The 19,302-nt window shown below is 44.6% G+C and overlaps 1 protein-coding gene across 1 annotated transcript; it reads right to left on the bottom strand.

Moving 5' to 3' along the window:
- Window positions 1-1,095: 1,095 nt before the first annotated feature.
- Window positions 1,096-16,927, bottom strand: LOC309362275 (G-protein coupled receptor 83-like). The gene is made up of 5 exons (XM_081897903.1): window positions 16,486-16,927; window positions 15,617-15,742; window positions 11,518-11,651; window positions 7,788-8,398; window positions 1,096-1,138 (listed from the first exon to the last, which is right to left on the bottom strand). Exons 1-4 carry the CDS (start codon window positions 16,915-16,917, stop codon window positions 7,804-7,806), a joined length of 1,287 nt encoding a protein of 428 aa, XP_081754029.1. The 5' UTR covers window positions 16,918-16,927; the 3' UTR covers window positions 1,096-1,138; window positions 7,788-7,803.
- Between the last annotated feature and the right edge of the window lie 2,375 nt (window positions 16,928-19,302).

The following is a 19,302-nucleotide window of genomic DNA, read 5'->3' as shown; positions in this document are numbered from 1 at the left end:
CCCTTGCTTTCCTCTACTGGTTTCTGCCTCCACCCATTCTTCTCTGACCGATCATGGACTTTGAGGATACTGGGTCACTTGATGGGGATTTTGGCTGTAAAGGCTAACCCCAATTTTCCTTATAACACAACCTCCAAATGTAAAGTGAGATGCCCCAGAACTGAAAAATCATTATTCATGTAAACGTAATGTCTGTTTCCAAGGACATATGAAACGGGTATAGCCACATCTCAAAAGAGAGGTTCACTCTCTCTCCCTCCCAGCCAGCTGCTCTCCGTTCTTCTAGACCAGGGGTCATTAACCTAAGGGCCATGGGCTGGAAGCGGCCTGCGGAGGTCATTTGACCGGCCCACGAGCTGCTCCTGAACTAAGCTGCCCACTCGCGTGCTGTGCTAAACCGGCGCAGTGCGGCACAGGGACTTGCTTCTGTGGCGCCAGAAATTGCGTCTGTGCATGTGCAGATGCTGGAAACCACGGGTGTGCGCAGTCACACACACACGCGATCTGGCCCATGGAGGGATCTCCACGGGACCGATCTGGCCCAGGCAAGATAAACCTTGCTGACCCCTGTTCTAGACCCTCCAGTCAGGAGAGTCTAATATGCTGCTTGAATGAAGGTTCTATAGCTGGAAAATGCAGCATTATTTCCACAGTTGATTTTGAGTGGTCTTAACATCCCTAATTAGCTTTTATGTCAATTACTACAAGGTGTGCTTGTAATTTTTTCTATTAAGTACATTTTCTGTAGTCTGGCCAAACCTGAGGTATACCAGATTAAGTGTCAAGTATAACACAGGGGAAATATGGATTTTTTTGGGGGTGGGGTGGGGAGAAAGTCCCTATAGCCAAACTGCATTTTTGAATGCTGTCATTAGTACCTGATTGGGGACTCTAATAATAATACAAAGCATTTTTATATTGTTTTTAAACTGCCCTGTGATCTTCAGAGGAAAAGTGGTATAGAAATTTAATTAAATATAAATATAAGTAAATAAACATTTTGAATTTCCACTTCCATAATTTTCCACGGAATGGGTGTAATTTCGAGAGACTCTCTCCCCTTTCTTCCTTGTCGTGATCAAATGTGTGTTTTAGCTTGTTTCTGCTGACGTCTTCATCTAGGTCCACTTCACCCTACCTGTGTGAACACAAAATAAAAACAATCTTTGTTGGAGTTGATATGGGTATCTTTCTTACTCTGGCACAACTTTTTCCTGTAATAAAGCCATGGCACTGGAACATGAGAATTCTAGAGAAATCCTGTACATAGTCTGCTGGTTGACTTGGCACCTGCAAAATGAAAGAAATGAGCAACCAAAGACGAGTGTGTAGAAGTGCCCTTAGCCTTCCTGGTTCAGTGCTTCAGTATTGAGCCAAGCCTCTGGGAAGTATGTAATACCATAAAAGGTAAAGGTAAAGGGACCCCTGACCATTAGATCCAGTCGTGACCCACTCTGGGGTTGTGGCATTCATCTCGCTTTACTGGCCGAGGGAGCCGGCATACAGCTTCCGGATCATGTGGCCAGCATGACTAAGCCGCTTCTGGCTAACCAGAGCAGCGCACGGAAACGCCGTTTACCTTCCCGTCGGAGCGGTACCTATTTATCTACTTGTACTTTGATGTGCTTTCGAACTGCTAGGTTGGCAGGAGCAGGGACCGAGCAACAGGAGCTCACCCTGTCGCAGGGATTCGAACCGCTGACCTTCTGATCGGCAAGTCCTAGGCTCTGTGGTTTAACCCACAGCGCCACCCGCGTCCCTAACATATGCCTTATTCAAGCATAGTGTACCAGGTTTGTTAGTACTTCCCCTATATGGGCTGAAGCATCCATACTGCAGGGGAATCGGGGCTGTAGCTTAGTAGCAGAGCATCTGCTTTGCTTGCATAAGGTCCCAAGTAGGGCTGGGAATGTGTGTGTGCCCCCACACATGAAACCCTGGAGAACTGCTGCCAGTCAGTGCAGATAATAGTAAGTTAGATGGACTAGTGGTCTGACTTTGGATAAGGCAGATTACTAATATTATTAGTATTGCCCTCCCTTCACCACAAGGTATCTATTCCAGGGGCTGACACTGTACTTCCACACTATGAGGAGGAAGTGAGTTGCGGGAGGAGTTCGCTGCTAGGAGCAGTTCTAATGAGTCGATTGCAGCCTCTGGGAGCTTATGGTCAGGACTTGTAAACTGGGGCGTTTGTGAGGGCATTTTGATGGGGATGCTCAGAGTGCTATTTCACAGTGTATGTAGGACCAAGAGACATGAAGGACAAGGGAGCTGCTGGAGCCACATGGGCACCTTAGTTCAAGAAGAATATTGACGTGCTCGCTTCGGCAGCACGTATACTAAAATTGGAACAATACAGAGAAGATTAGCATGGCCCCTGCGCAAGGATGACACACAAATTCATGAAGCGTTCCATATTTTTTTAAAAAAGAAGAATATTGACAAGCGGGGGATGTGTGCAGAGAAGGGTGACCAAGATGATCAAGGGTCAGGAAACTAAGCCTTATGAGGAATGGTTGAGGGAGTTGGGTATGTTTACCCTCAGGAAGGGGAGACAAAGAAGAAGACAGCCAGCTTCATGCATGTAAGGAAGGTGGAAGATGGAGCATGCTTGTTTTGTCCTGCTTGCTCTGGAGGGTAGGACCCAAACCAATACGTTCAAGGAAGAACTTTATGACAATAAGAGTTTCTGACCGTGGAGCAGAGTCCCTCAGGGGGTGGTGGACTCTCCTTCTTTGGAGATTTTAAAGCAGAGGTTGGATGGCCATCGGTCATCGATGCTTTAGTTGAGATTCCTGCATTGCAGAGGGTTGGAGTAGAATATACGATACTTGGGGTCCCTTCCAACTCTACAGTTCTATAATTCTATGAACCTCAAATCCTTTGGAGCAATGCTTCCCAGAGTGGGTGGTGGTGCCCACTGGGGGACATGGGATTACCTTGGGGACACTTAACATGCAAGGGGGTGTGCTGGAGGTGTAAATTGCTACCAGTCTTCGAAAAGCTGGTACAGTATCAGTAGATCAGCTTTGTTGAATTAATGAAGCCAAATAGTTTTAATTGGATTCTGTATAATTATTTGCTACTGTTTTAAACTTTTATTGTGTTCTTAACTGTTACCGTTTTTAATTTTAATGTGTTATTATTTTCTAATTGTGGGACACAGGTGGCGCTGTGGGTTAAAGCCTCAGTGTCTAGGACTTGCCGATCGAAAGGTCGGCGGTTCGAATCCCTGCTGCGGGGTGCGCTCCCACTGCTCAGTCCCAGCGCCTGCCAACCTAGCAGTTCGAAAGCACCTCTGGGTGCAAGTAGATAAATAGGGACCGCTTACTAGCGGGAAGGTAAACGGCGTTTCCGTGTGCGGCTCTGGCTCGCCAGAGCAGCGATGTCACGCTGGCCACGTGACCCGGAAGTGTCTCCGGACAGCGCTGGCCCCTGGCCTCTTAAGTGAGATGGGCGCACAACCCCAGAGTCTGTCAAGACTGGCCCGTACGGGCAGGGGTACCTTTACCTTTACTATTTTCTAATTGGATGAGCAGGACTGGATTGCATCTTCCATTGTTCTCAGAAGATGAGAATTAAAAAGGTAAAGGTACCCCTGCCCATACGGGCCAGTCTTGCCAGACTCTAGGGTTGTGCACTCATCTCACTCTAGAGGCCGGGAGCCAGCGCTGTCCGCAGACACTTCCGGGTCACGTGGCCAGCATGACAAGCTCCATATGGTGAGCCAGTGCAGCACACGGAACGCCGTTTACCTTCCCGCTGGTAAGCGGTCCCTATTTATCTACTTGCACCCAGAGGTGCTTTCGAAATGCTAGGTTGGCAGGTGCTGGGACCGAGCAACGGGAGCGCACCACGCCGCGGGGATTCGAACCGCCGACCATGTGATTGGCAAGTCCTAGGCGCTGAGGTTTTACCCACAGCGCCACCCGCGTCCCTTCCAAGATGAGAGTTAAGAAGCCTAGAATAAAATTTAAAATACTAACTGACGCAAAGGAAAGAGGTGGATTTGCCCTGCCAGACCTTAAACTTTACTATGAATCAGCAGCATTCTGCTGGTTGAAAGACTGGCTGCTTCTTGAGAACACAGACATTTTGGACTTAGAAGGTTTCAACAATGTTTTTGGGTGGCATGCATATTTGTGGTATGACAAGGTTAAAGCACATAAAGCATTTAAAAACCATATTGTCAGGAGAGCATTGTTCAATGTCTGGATAAGATACAAAGACTTACTGGAAAATAAAACCCCAAGGTGGTTGTCACTAATGGAAGCAAAGGCTCAGAAAAAGCTCAATATGGAGGCCAAATGGCCGAAATATTGGGAAATATTGGAACAAGAAGGAGACTGTAGAATAGTGGGTAGACATGGCAGACGACACAGTGAATTCTCCAAAGCAGCTCTTTATTTTGTAAGCTGGAACAGAAAACTGAACAGCAAACAGCTCAGCTGGCCTGCTTTTATAGGCAGCTGGCTGTCAACATTGTAGCAACAACAACCCATAGTTTCCCGCCTAAAATAACTGACGTGGACCTGAGTGAAAACTATCTACAGACCTGAGTGAAAACTATCTACAGTATCCCCCCACTGGCCCAGGGTGAAACTTCATTACATAACAGAGACAAATTGAAATTGCAGAGTTTTGAGAAATTAAAAGATAAAGTGCGAGACTGGCTTCATTATTATCAAATAAGAGAGGCCTATAATTTGGACAAAAGAATTGGCTTCCAGGTGGAAAAATCAAAATTGGAAACAGAACTGTTAGATCCCAAAACTAAGATACTTTCAAGAATGTATAACTTGCTGTTAAAATGGAATACGCAGGATGAAACGGTTAAATCTGCTATGATTAAATGGGCACAAGACATTGGTCATAACATTATGTTTGCTGACTGGGAACAGTTGTGGACCACTGGCATGAAATTTACGGCATGTAATGCCTTGAGAGAGAATATTATGAAAATGATATATAGGTGGTACATGACACCAGTCAAGCTTGTAAAAATATATCATTTGCCTGACAATAAATGTTGGAAATGTAAAGAAAATGAAGGTACATTCTTTCACCTTTGGTGGACGTGCCCAAAGATTAAGGCTTTCTGGGAGATGATCTATAATGAAATGAAAAAGGTATTTAAACATACCTTCCTGAAGAAACCAGAGGCCTTTCTCCTGGGCATAGTCGGCCAATTGGTGCCAAAGAAGGATAGAACTTTCTTTATGTATCCAACAATAGCAGCAAGAATACTCATCGCAAAGTATTGGAAGACACAAGATCTACCCACCTTGGAAGAGTGGCAGATGAAGGTGATGGACTATATGGAATTGGCGGAAATGACTGGCAGAATCCGAGACCCGGGAGAAGAGTTGGTGGAAGAGGACTGGAAGAAATTTAAAGACTATTTGCAGAAACACTATAAAATTAATGAATGTTAAAATGATGTTGGATTGAAAATAAGTGGCATTAGCAACAAAGCTATTAAGAATATGCAAAAATGAATTGATAAACGGATGGAAATATAGAGTTGTAATAGGTTAAGATATAGAGTTAAGATAAGTGAAAGAGGGCAAGGATTTGCTGATTTGATTATGTAAATGGGAATACAAGAAGGGGAGGTGTGAGGAGGTCAAAGAAACAAGCAAATGAGTTTAAAGTTTTGAAAAACAGATCTGTTTTTAATTTTTTCCCTATTTTCTTTTTGTCTTTTGTATGTTGTATTTTTATTTTCTTTTTCATGTATTTTCGTACTTTTGTTTTTGGTAAAAACTTAATAAATATCTTTTAAAAAAAACCAAGATGAGAATTAGGAGGTAGCAAAAAAGGGTGAAAGAAGAAACAAATCAGAAGCGGAAGTTGGGGGAAGCCCAAGAGGGGAGGGAGGAAGGAATGTATAGTAAATGTTATGAATATGAGATGTATGTAATGAATGAAAAAGGAAAATGAATAAAAAAAAGAAAAAAAGAAAACATAAATATTTCCAACAACAAAAGTGCAATGATGTGGTTAAACAGCGCCACCTGCTGCTTGGTAGTGGGAGTTTGCTTGTTTGGTTTTAAAAAACACATCACCACTACCATATTTATGCGACATCAAATCTAACTCGTACCTATATTTTCAAAACCTTGAAACAAAAATGTCCATGTATAATACGCCCCCTATTTTTTTAAACCCCAAATTAAGAAATTAACTTGTTTAGCTTTTTTTGGTGGGGGGGGGAGCCTGCTACTGCTGATCACTTGCCACAGCTACTGCCGATCGCACACCTCGCCACAGCCACCAATTGTCTGCCTGCTTGCCGCCACCGACAGCCCACCTGCCCCCTTGCCGCAGCTGCTAATCACCTGTCCACCTCGCCACAGCCGCTAAGCACCTGCCCAATTGCTGCAGCTACATCCAATCGCCAGCAGCCACCAATCACCCACTCAATCACCGCTGCCAATCTCCTGCTTACTGCTGCCATTAATTGCAACCCCCTCTGCATTCACTATCCATGTATAAGATGACACCCAATTTTTGCCTATTTTTTTTAAGCAAAAAGCATTGTCTTATACACAGAAAAATATGGTATTTGCAGGAGCAATCAAATCTAATGCACACTCTAATTGTTGCAATGTTATTTGGGCAAAAAAAGTGTGTATTATATTCGAGTAAATACGACGAATATTTAAAGCAGTATCATGACCGTTTAGACCAGTGGTTCCCATAGTGCAGGGGTCTGCAACCTTTAAGACAAAAAGAGCACTTGGACCCGTTTCCAAAGAAAAAAAAAACTGGGAGCCGCAAAACTCGTCATTATAAAAATAACTTTTTTGTCACTTTTTAAAATTATTTCTTTGTTTGACCCCTCAGATTTACCCCTCATCATAGAAATAAACGTTAAATTAACAAGTTACCTTTTTGTGTGTGTGTGTTCTTCACTCCCCTTCAAAACAGTGACTAGCGTATACATGCCCCCTTTCAGTGCAGTGACCAGTGTACATGCCCCTTACAGGCAGGCGGGTGGGAAGGGAAGGCGGGTGGGAAGGTGACATCGGGGTGGTGCGTGACTAACGCACGCACTGCCCCCATGCGACGTCACAGCCAGTACAGCGCCCACCACAGTGGGGAGTGTTGGGGCGCACAATGCGCCTCCTCCCCTCGCTAGTATCCGCCCCGGAGCCGTGGCAAAGGTGTAAAAGAGCCACATGCGGCTCCGGAGCCGCGGGTTGCAGACCCCTGCCATAGTGGGTGGTCCTGCCCCCTAGAGGGTGGTCAGTTACTTAGGGGGCGCTAAGAGGGGGCAGTAGTAGTTGTTGAAGGTTCAAATGACTATCAGGCTTTGGAAAGCTGGTACCAGTGGATCAAGTCTATTAGTTTTGTTGAATTAATTAAACTAAATAGTTTTAATTGCATTTTGAATAAGTGCAATTAATTGTTACAGTTTTGAATTTTATGGTGCTCCTACCTTCCTAAGTGGGTTGTGAAGACTGCTGTTCTGAATATTGTTTTTTACAGGACAGGGGAGGTGACACCCAGAACTAAGGGGTTGGTGGCCCAAAAGTATGGAGCCACTGCTTTGGAGGCTGGAAAGTAGGAACTGACTGAGGCAGTGGTTATGGATGCAATTGTTTTTCTTTCTGGAAGAATTCATAAGTGTTATGTATGATACTAGCAACAAAAACAGACTAGGAAGGTATGAGAAACCCAGTGCTAGGTCTGTTTCAGCAAATGAACAATCCTGTATTAAACCTGCCATCATCTGAATGAGATATTTTACATATTTGCCAAACGTTTCGTCAACTCACCTTGATCGGGCCCAGCTCACACATCCGTTTTGAAAGTCTGCACGTTTGTGGTTGAGCGGATGCTCTGTAAAGAAAACCTTTGCTTGCATTTGATTTGCTGCACCCATGCCTCCCCATACGGCACGGTTGCCCCTGGAATGAGGTTGTCTCTCGTCTGCTGCGCCTTCAGGCACATGGTGAACAAGGACTTGAGCTCGGAACGGAAGCTGTCATTCAGCCAGCAGTAGATGAAAGGATTGTAGCAAGTGCTGCTCATGGCAAACCAATGAAGGACGAAATAGAGGGAGTTTTTGGTTCTGATGTTCATGGTGGAGATGAGCAGCACGTAGCAGTTGAGCGGGAACCAACAGAGGGCAAAAACCACCACCACCAGCATGAGCATTTTGATGCTTCTCTTCTTGTTGTTGTGATGGACGATGTACTGCTGCGTGGTGACATCCCCCACGGCATTGCGCAGCCAGAGCTTCTTGGCCAGCCGTGTGTAAGTGACGGAAATGATGAGGAGGGGCAAGAGGTAAAGGAGGAGGAAAGTGGAAAGGTCCACATATTTCTGCACCACCTCTGCTGGCTCAGGAAAATCGGGGAGGCACAAGCTACGAATAGTAGTTTCCCTTTGAAAACAAATAAACATTTATTCTGGATATGTAGTCAAGAAAACTACGGAAATTTTTATGTAGCTTAACATAGATGAGCATACTGTTATGGGGGTTGGGGTTGGGGGGGGAAGGATGCAGTCTGGATGATATTTGTGGGTCCCTTCAAGGGCCTGCTTAGAATCTTAGCTCCTTTGCTGGCCAATTTAAGTGCTATTTACTGCATCCTAAGAGGTTGCTCTGTTGCCATAGAGTCCGTTTTATAATTCTGGATTGATAGAATTTCATTAATACCAAAAGTACATCTCTTCAATCTGTGGGATAATGAGCCTCATCTGGCATTGCCATACATCTGGATTTCCTCCAACATATCTGGAATACTGCTGCCTCTAGCAGTGTCTGAGTGGAAATCAATAAAATGTTGGGGGAAATCCGGTTGTATGGCAGCTCATGTTGGCAGTGCAGTTTTTGCTGATTTCCCATTCAAAAAGCTCAAAAGCCACAAAAATAATACAGTAAATGCAATTTTGCCCAAAAAAGCTCAATAACTTTTCTGTCCAGATTTCCCCTGTTTAAAATATGGCAACCCTATCCTGTAACCAACATGCTTAAGTCTAATTAATGCATTAAGGGGTTAATTCTATAGAGTTAGCTGTCCTGCCAGGCTTAGCTAGTTCACCCACCCGCACCTTGGGAAAAGGGTAATCAAGCCTATTGCTACCAGAGAAGCTCAGTTTTGAGCTGTTTGCTACAGGTCAGACTGCATGACTCTTACAAGCCATTCTTGTGTTCCTATATGAATAATTTTGGAACTTTTACCACAGTAACTATGCCAGGTTTTACTGCCTCTGTTTTCTGCCTGAATAAATGTAAGGAAGGTGCCACGCAAGCCTCCATGGGGAGAGCATCCCACAAATATGGAACCACCACAGAAAATACCCATACACGTGTTGTCACCCCCCCCCAGGCCTCTTGTGGAGGAGGCACATGAAGAAGGGCCTCAAATGACGATTGTAGAGTCTGGGTTGGTTCATAAGAGGAGAGGTAGTCTGTGAGGTATTGCAGCCATTTAAGGCTTTATAGGTCAAAACCAGCACTTTGTATTGGGCCCAGAAACTGACTGGCAGCCAGTGCAGTCAGACCAGGATCAGTGTAATATTCTCAAATCATCTTGTTGTGGTGAGCAAACTGGCCGCCAAATTCTGCACCAGCTGAAATTTTTGAACCATCTCCAGATGCAGCCCGAAGTATAATGCACTGCAGTAATCTAACCTAGAGGCATAGACAACAGAAGTCAGGCTATCTTCATCCAGACAGGGGTGCAGTTGGGCCACCAAGCAGAGCTGGTAGAAGGCACTCTGCACTAGGGCTGGGTGATGTATTGATACATTGTCCAAAACTGGTTTGAAGTTCACATCATGGTAATGGTTTCATAATAGCTGACATGGCAATATATCCTGAATCACAATGTGTGTGTGAACTACGTACAAAATTACGATGTGGGGAAAACTGTGAAGCTGGTCATCGATTTTCTCATTATTCCTGCTGCATTATTCCTTGTTGCTCTGCCGCCTCAGCTCTCCGCTGCCTCGTGCAGATGGCAGGGAACCACAAGAACAGGCACTGAAGAAAGCAGCCTGCCTGGGAACTTTCCTCAGTAATAGTGACGCCATGAGCTTCTTGTTTTTAAGCTCAGGGGCCAGCCTGGTAGGTGGCTGAGGTAGATGCCGGTCCCAGCCGGCTATGGACTTCTTACTGGGAGCTCCCCCCCTCCATCCTTTCTCCTTATTTGGACTCTCTCTGCTCAACCGAAGGTGCCTCCTGACACCTGACCTCCGCCAGGGCCCTTGCAGAACTCCTTGTGCCTCACCTCCACCCCCCATGTTGCTGCCAAACCCTGTGTTTTGAACCACTGCTTGGTCCCACTGAAATTAAACCGTATGCAATATGCAAGCTCAGATTACTCTGAGATCCTTCTTCCCATTTCACCTCTCTTCTCATCCATTCTTGTCTTACAGATATTGTCACTGCATAATTTTTTTCATGGCTTGATTCACATCTTTAATATCCTGTTTTCAGCCTCCTGAACTGCAGTGATGCTGTGCTGCAAAGGGAAGTTTCACACACACTGGCTGTTGTCCCAAAGTGGGAAGCGAGAATGGAATGACAATTGATTCCCCAGAACCACTGCTCCCATTCTGTTGTTCCTTGCCAGATGAATATTGGTTACTCGATTTAAAAAGGGTAGGGGGCTAATCTCAAGGAAGGGGTGGCTGAGTTGGTGCCATCCAGGTGTCATACTGAGCTCCCATCAGCCCCAGACAACACAGTCCAAGGTCGGGGATGATGGGAGTTGTGTAGCACAGCAACATACTGTTGTGGGTTTGGTGAGTCCTTTCCCATTTGGGGGGTCCTGCCCAGTGAAGGTTGGAATCTAACAGAGGAGGAAGTTGCTAAACTGGTCAGACCTTTTCTTTGTAAGATAATGACCTTAGCTGCTCACTCAAGGGTCCTCATCAGCACCCCAAAAGAATAAGCTGGGTTGCAAGAACTACAACTAGGTGTGATGGGACCCTCAGTGCTAATGGGTGGGGCTTTCTCCCATTCACTCACCTCTGTACGGTAACTGATTTGTAAGAAAATTGATAGCTGTTATTACCAATAATTGGCTGCCTTGTGACTTGCAGCAACTCAGAATCATAAATGCAAATGGCTTTGAAAGCCGCAAAAGCAGTAACACTTAAAATATGAAGCGAGGAAGGTGTGCTGCTTTAGGCTGGAGTCTAATTGTAAATAAGCGATCAACGCACTCAGAGGTGCCCACCTCCAGAGCCCCCTGCTGCCCCTTTGCCTCTTAGCAACTCCCCACCTCCCAGGGGACATTGCCACCTACTTTGGGAATCACTGGTGTAGGCAGTATTCAGCTGGATGGGTGCATGGCCTGACTCGGTATAACACACCTTCCTGTATTCCACCTAAAGAATGGAAGTTGCCTAGTCCAGCCTCCTGCCAATGTAGGAAATCCACTCCTGTGGCCATCTTTGGTAGGAGGTGAAGCTTGCTTTTTATTTTTTATTTTTTAAAGTAACACATAGTTTGGCAGGTGAGAAAAGAAAAGAGTAGGTTAAAATACTCACCTATAATTATAAATGAAGAGCTTTTGGTAGATAGCATGGGGTAATGAAAAGCAGGCTGCCATCATCCAGATGCTGGAAATGGCCAGGGCTCCTTTGGTCAGTGACATCCTTGGCTTGAGTGGGTTGAGGATGACCTGGAAGAAAGGATGTCTCACAGTGATTCTCATCTCTGCAGACCAGGGGTGGGTAAAGTGCAGGCCATACCCATACCCATACCCATACCCATACCCATACCCATACCCATAAAAAGCTCCCCATAAATTTAATTGCCATTTTGGGCACTACCTGCACCACACATTTAAGGCATTGTGACCCCATTTTAAATGGCCACAGCTCCCCCCAAAGAATACTGGGAGCTATAGTTTGTTAAGGGTTCTCACAGTTGTTTAGAGGCCACCTCCCCCCACCCCCAACATTTCCCAAAGCAGTTAACAACTAGTCTGTCTTCCCAGGGAACTCTGGGGATTGCAGCTTTGTGATAGGAATAAAGGGGCCTCCTAAGAACTCTCAGCACCCTTGACAAACCACTTCCCATGATTCTTCGGGGAAAACCATGACTGCCAAAAGCAGTGACTCCTTTTTTTTTGGGCCACCCCCTCATTCCATAAACTCACCCCAGTGCTCCCTACTCTACCCTACAAAGGGCATTTTTCAGAATAGTGGTTTGCACAGCCCACCAAGGAAGATAGGAACAGCATAAAAATCAAAACAGTGCCAGTTAATAAATTGGCATTTATTCAAAAGCCAATTAAAACTATTTAGTTTAATTAATTCAACAAAGCTGATGTGGATAGTTCAATTGGTAAGAGTGTGGTGCTGATAACACCATGATTGCAGGTTCCAAATGAAACACCTGCATATTCCTGCATTGCAGTGGGTTGGACTAGATGATCCTCAGGGTCCCTTCCAACTCTACAATTCTAAGTTGGTGACCATGGCTGCATCTAAGTTAGTGATGGACTTGATCCAGTGGTACCAGCTTTTCAAAGTCCGATAGTCATTTGCACCTCCCACAACCACTACTGCCCCCTTGCCTCTGAGCATCCGCTAGGTACTTCCACTGCCCTCTAAGGGGCAGTACTGCCCACTTTGGGAACCACTGGTCTAAACAGTCATGATACTGCTTTAAATATATAGTGCGGATGTTTTAAAAACCTCCCACTTTCCACTCCCATTACCAAGCAGAGCGTGGCGCTGTTTAACCCCATTACTGCACTTATGTGGTTGGACAGATTTAACCCACATCTCTGTGACCAGTGCCAGGCATCCTTGGGAGATGCAATTCAGACCCACTCATCCAATCAGTCTTGACAGTGCTTTGAGTTCTGAAGTCCTCCCTCTTCTTACTGCATTAGACATAAAAGGGCTGGGTGATCATGCAAGAATATTGGCATAAGCAACCACCGTTATCAGCTTCTTGCTAATGGAAAGCTGTTGGCTGAAGTTTGCAATCCATGGGAGATGCACAGACTTGGCTGAAGAAAGGCAGTAGAGTTACCTGCAAGTCCGTGGTTTCCAGTTAATGCTCAGCATATAAAAGGGAGTGCTGTGTTTCTAGTGGTCTGCCCGTGTGGGCAAAAGCCATGTAACTCAGAGGAGTGGCTAATACCAGGCTGAAGAAAGGTAGCCATCCCAGCTGCAAACAATCTGCAAAGCTTACCTCACTGCTACCAGCACATGACAATCTGGTGCTTTTAATGCTGCCAGTGCTTGACTTATTAGGGAGATGGCCTCAATAATAATAGAACACTTTCTCTGAACACTCAGGGGAATATTTCAGTATTCACTTACTAAGCCTGCAATTTCTTTCTACCTTCTTTCAGTGTGACAATGTTCTATTAATCATTTTCCCTACTGAGCTGATATTATAATACACATTGTTAGCTTACTGATGAACACAGTACCTCAGTTAATGAAAGAAGCTCCTAAGACACACTCCAACCTTTAGTTCTAACTTTTTTTTAACTGTTTCATCTTTATGTGAGTATATTCTCCAGGAGTTAAACAAAACCCACTATGTGACACAACACCTATCAGTCTATCATCCTGCATTGCAGATTCTGCACTGATGGGGGAGGGAGGTGCACTTGATGATCTCCTAGGTCCTTTCCAACTCCATGAGTCCTTAATAATCATGGGGACTGTGTAAACAATCTACCAGATGCTTGATAAACCATGTAATTTTGCTGCAGGACATTTATCAAGAAGTGCAAAACAACGGTCAGTTATTGTACATGAGTATGTGTGAGAGCTGAACCTCTTTATTCTAATATAGACCAATAGTGCCATCTAGAGCTAAGAACACTGTATGGAAACAATATCCTTGGTTTCATTTCATTTAATCCTTTCTTTCCTATAATAGCAAACTGGTCTGAATTGACTAGTTCTTTCGTAATGGAAGTTCAACACCATTAGGAAGTCGAACCATCCTCTAGGCACATTTCTGATTAGTGGTTGTTGGCATCTATCTGTCTTGAGAGACAATGCAGTGTACCTTTGGGGGGGAAGTCAAACTGCTGTGTTAGCAACACCAAAGTGACCTCCCTGGGGTGCAAGTCTAGGCAGTGTGAGCATGGAGGTCCTGGGCTGCCTAGATGACAAGGACCCCCCCCCCCCGGTGTCACTGATGCGGTCCAAAGGAAATCAGAGCAATATGTTTGGCATCCCAGGAGTTGCTGAAAGGAGGCGTACAAGGTGCTGTCCAACTGTCTTAGGGACTGCACTCTGAATTTGTGTTGGGTCCAGCAGAGGTTTGGGGTCAGAGTTTTCCTTCCCCTGGATGCACTACCTTCTCAGGTAGATGAGTCCCATCTGCCCCTCACTTCCATCTACAACACATGCAGAAACTGCCTTCTTGAGGCCTATTGGGTCTGAAGTATCTGAAGAAGTGTGCATGCACACGAAAGCTCATACCAAGAACTAACTTAGTTGGTCTTTAAGGTGCTACTGGAAGGATTTTTTTTTGTTTTGACCTTTAGTCCTTTGTCTCATTTGGAACCATGAAAACCAGAGATATTCTGCAAGGGACTAGCACTTTCCTAGGCTGCCTTCTTTCCAGGAGCTCTGCATGTTTTCTGACACCCAAGACAATACTCAAATAGGCAAAATGTAATTACGGTAGCTAAATTAGATTGCCTTTAAAAATGTTATTTGGAAGTCTCTCTCTGTGTGATTTGTTGCATTCCTTTCCCCCTCTGAAATAAAGTTACTTATATATCATGACAGTTGGTTTTCTCTGTAATACAGGCAACCCCCATTTTGCGCCCCCATTTCTGAGCATTCATGCGCGTTGGCAGAGCACGCATAAGCCAAGCCCACCCCACCCTCTCATGCCCTGTTATGCCCTGCCCTCTTCCAGGTCCAAATGACCCGCATGTCAGTGGTCACACAATAATTGAACGTGCGCAAAATAACCACTGCCCGGGCTGTTTTTCACCTGATCAGATTGGATGGATGAGCTGCAGTGCCCTTCTCTGACCATTATGGGAAAGGGCCATAGCTCAGTGATAGACCATCTGCTTTGCATGCAGGGAGGTCCCAGGTAGAATCTCCAATGGCATCTCCACTTAGTGCCGAGGAGATTCCTGTCTGAAACCCTAGGAAGCCATGGGCAGTCAGGGTAGACAGTATTGAACTAGACACACCAATGCCCTGACCTCGTATAGGAAGCTGCTTATACACCCAAGTGACCACTCCTAACAAATACATACATACACTGGCTGTTTATTATGCTGGGCAATTTCAATTTCCTTGTGTCCTTAGGGCACCTTTTCTCCCACTGCCCACTCCACAACTTTGTGTAGTCAAGACTAAAGGCAAAATAGCGTTAGTTTCAGGCATAGGAGCCAACCTCTAGGGCCCAAGGTCCCTTCAGCCACTCCCCAATAAAATATTTGAGGGGGCCAGGGTTCCCCAAAGTTGATGAGTAGTGCCATTCAAATGGTGTGCATGTGCTACACCTTGTGATCAATTATGCAGGACAGGGATAATTGACAGGGATCAATTATACCTCCTCCCCCCATATTTTATTCAAGTTGGCACCCCGGGTTTCAGGATACCTTTTGCAGGGGGAGGTGTGGGATGGGGTGGGGTTTCATACCTGATGCCGGTCCAGGGCTATAGCTGTCAGGGTCAGGGTGGAGACGTGGAGAGAGCAATACTGCGCAAAGCGGCTGACGTGGCACATGCTTTCCCCAAAGACCCACGTGCTGTTCACGAACCGAACCTGCGGAAGAGACTGGCAAGAATAATGGGGCCAGCAGAAGATTTGTGGCTAACAACTAGGATTCACTTGGTACAGTCAAGCACATGGGGTTTCCATCGGCACATGGGGTCAGGAGGACCTCTGCCCATTTGTGAAAGTTCGCAAAGATTAAAATAGGGACTTCTGTCAATTTTTTACTTGATCTGACTGTTTGCTTGCCAGGTGGCAATGGGAGTGGAATAGGACCCTCCTAACAACTCTCAGCACCTTTAGCAAACTACGGCTCCCAGAATTCTTTGGGAGAGCCATTTATTTATTAATTTAAAAGATTACAGTATTTATAGTCCACTTGTCATTGAATGTTTTGAATCTCAGAAAGGGGAACAAAGTTTATAAAAATAAACATAGAAAAATGTCCACCAAAATTACAAAATCATATAAACAGGACCAATAAACAACCAAACAATTCTATCATAAGGCAAACAAGCAAAATCACTGCAACATAAACTAATATTTCCAATTTAATGAAATATGAGCCTCAAGGTCAGCAGTTCGGCCAGGCAGGAGTGGGCAGATGGATTTGCTGACCTCCTCTAGCTCTCCCATGAACATTTAAAGTGGGATCACAGTGCTTTAAATGTATGGTGTGAACAAGGCCCTGCCTGTCCAGCACACCAAATGCACATGTAAGGCAATGACTTAATCCAGGCAGTGACCTCCTCCCTCTCTGGCCTGGGGGCATGGCAGTTTGGCAAAGGACTTACCAAAGTGAAAGGTGTGTTGAGCAAGGTGATCATGATATCAGACATGGCCAGGTTGGCAATGAAGAGGCTGGTGGCTGAATGCATCTTCCTCCTCCTCCTCCTCTTCTTCATCACCACATGGCACACCAGCACGTTACCAAAGAGAGATACGATGATGATGATTGTGTAGGCCACAATGAGGAGAGCTTTCATGGTGGGCTTCTGCGACTCCGGCTCGTATTTAGCCAGCTCAGCAAACTTCTCCCACTCAATGATCTGGCTCTCTGTCCAGTTGAAGGGTGTGCCATTCTTGGCTTGGTAGAGTAACATAAACTTGGCCAGAGAAAAATTGCATTTGGACTCCTGAGGAGGACATTGGAAGTGAGGTGAATGGGATAGAGGGAAGAGGAGCATGTGAGAGAGGTGGTCTTCCAGCCAGCTGGAGCCTTGCATGGAGACAGGCTAAGTTAGCAGGAGGCGTTTGTTCCAGCAAGTGGGACTAAATAGCAGAGAGAGAGAGAGAGAGAGAGAGAGAGAGAGAGAGAGAGAGAGAGAGAGAGAGAGAGAGAGAGAGAGAAGCTTTTTAGCCAACTCAGGTTGGGAGCAGCTGTCAGGACAAAGGCAGCATTTAAATATCCAAGTAGAAAGAAGTCTTGAGGTGCATTAAATATGTTTTGTAGCACACTGTTTTGTAGCACACTAGTGTGTCATTTGACAAAAAATGTGGACAGTAAAAGTGGAGCTGGGAAAATCTGGTGTGCTCATTTTTCTTTTGCATGCTGAAGGGCAGCACATATGTGCACAAAAATAAAGAAAAATGGCCTACGGCAGAGCACACACAAATCATGGAGAAAGATCAGGTGTGCAGCTTTAATTGGTCATCTTGGGTTGTTTTGTGCTACCGGTTATTGAGGCATTCAGTCTTCCAACTTCTGAGAGTGCCCTACAGTGTTTTGTTCTCCCCCCTTCCTTTTTTCAAAGCACTTTACCCTCCTATTTGCTTTGTCAATTTTTTTTGAGCACAATTCTTCTAAAATGTGTATTTCCCCCTCCCTTCTTTATAATTCTCTTTTTTTTTATTTTATTTTTTTATAAAAATTTTTATTAAGATTTTTTACAGATACATATTTAACAAACAGAATAGGTTTCATAACATCCTTTCATTCTATTGTGGACTCCCTCACGTCTCCTGCTTCCACTTTCATCATTAAAAACGAATTTTTCCAAGCAAATTATCATCTTGTTTATGCTCTTAAGTGCAGTATTTAGGTTAAACTCAAATAAAAAATTATAATTTAATGGTAGACAGTTATTTCTGCTCTGGCTTCCTTGTTAGGATTCAACCAAATTACAGTACTTTTGTAAATAGATCTTAAATTTCTTCCAGTCTTCTTCAACCCTCTCCTCTCCCAGGTCGCGGATTCTGCCAGTCATCTCAGCCAGTTGCATATAGTCCATCAGCTGCATCTGCCATTCTTCCAGTGTGGGTAGATCTTGGGTTTTCCAGCTCTTAGCAATAAGTATCCTTGCCGCCATTGTAGCGTACATAAAAAATGTTCTGTCCTTCTTTAACACGTTCTGGCCGACCATGCCCAGAAGGAAGGCCTCTGGTTTCTTGGTGAAGGTATACTTAAATACCTTTTTTAACTCATTGTATATCATTTCCCAAAAGGCCTTCACTTTAGGGCAGGTCCACCAGAGGTGAAAGAATGTTCCTTCATTTTCCTTACATTTCCAACATTTGTTATCAGACGAATGGTATATTTTAGCCAATTTCACTGGGGTCATGTACCATCTATATATCATTTTCATTACATTTTCCTTCAGAGCATTACATGCTGTGAAGTTCAGCCCGGTGGTCCATAACCTTTCCCAGTCCTCAAACATAATGTTGTGCCCAATATCCTGGGCCCACTTTATCATAGCCGATTTAACCAATTCGTCTTGTGTGTTCCATTTCAGCAGCAAGTTATACATTTTTGAAAGTACCTTGGTCTTAGGTTCTAGCAGTTCTGTTTCCAGTTTCGATTTCTCCACCTGGAATCCTAACTTTTTATCAATCTTAAACACTTCCTTAATCTGAGCATAGTGTAACCAGTCTCGCACTTTATCTTTCATTTTCTCTAAACTCTGCAGTTTCCAATTGTCTCCATCCCTTTCTAGTATTTCCCAATATTTTGGCCAATTGGCCTCCATATTGGGTCTTTTTCGGGCCTTAGCCTCCAAAGGTGACAGCCACCTCGGTGTTTTGTTTTCTAATAAGTCTTTGTATCTTGTCCAGACATTAAATATTGCTTTTCTGACAATATGGTTCTTAAAGACCTTGTTAATCTTAACCTTGTCGTACCATAAATATGCATGCCATCCAAATGCATTGTTAAAACCTTCCAAATCCAGCACATCCGTGTCCTCCAGAAGTAGCCAGTCTTTTAGCCAGCAGAAAGCTGCGGCTTCATAGTACAACTTTAAGTCTGGCAGGGCAAAGCCCCCTCTTTCTTTTGCGTCCGTTAATATCTTAAACTTAATTCTGGGCTTTTTGCCCTGCCAGACAAATTTGGAGATATCTTTCTGCCACTTCCGGAAGCACTCCGTTTTATCTACAATCTGCAATGTCTGAAACAAAAACAACATTTTTGGCAATACATTCATCTTAATAGCAGCTATTCGACCTAACAATGAAAGTTTCAATTTTGACCAGCTATCCAAGTCTCTCTTAATTTCAGACCAACATTTTTCATAATTATCTTTAAACAGACTCAAATTCTTTGCTGTTATGTTTACCCCTAGGTATTTAACTTTCTTAACCACAGTTAACTCTGTCTCTCTCTGAAACCGTTC

This window comes from Podarcis melisellensis, assembly GCF_964234715.1.
Source record: "Podarcis melisellensis genome assembly, chromosome: Z".
Lineage (NCBI taxonomy): Eukaryota > Metazoa > Chordata > Lepidosauria > Squamata > Lacertidae > Podarcis > Podarcis melisellensis.
The sequence above is the reverse complement of the archived record's forward strand: the minus strand, read 5'-3'. Positions and strand labels throughout refer to the sequence as shown.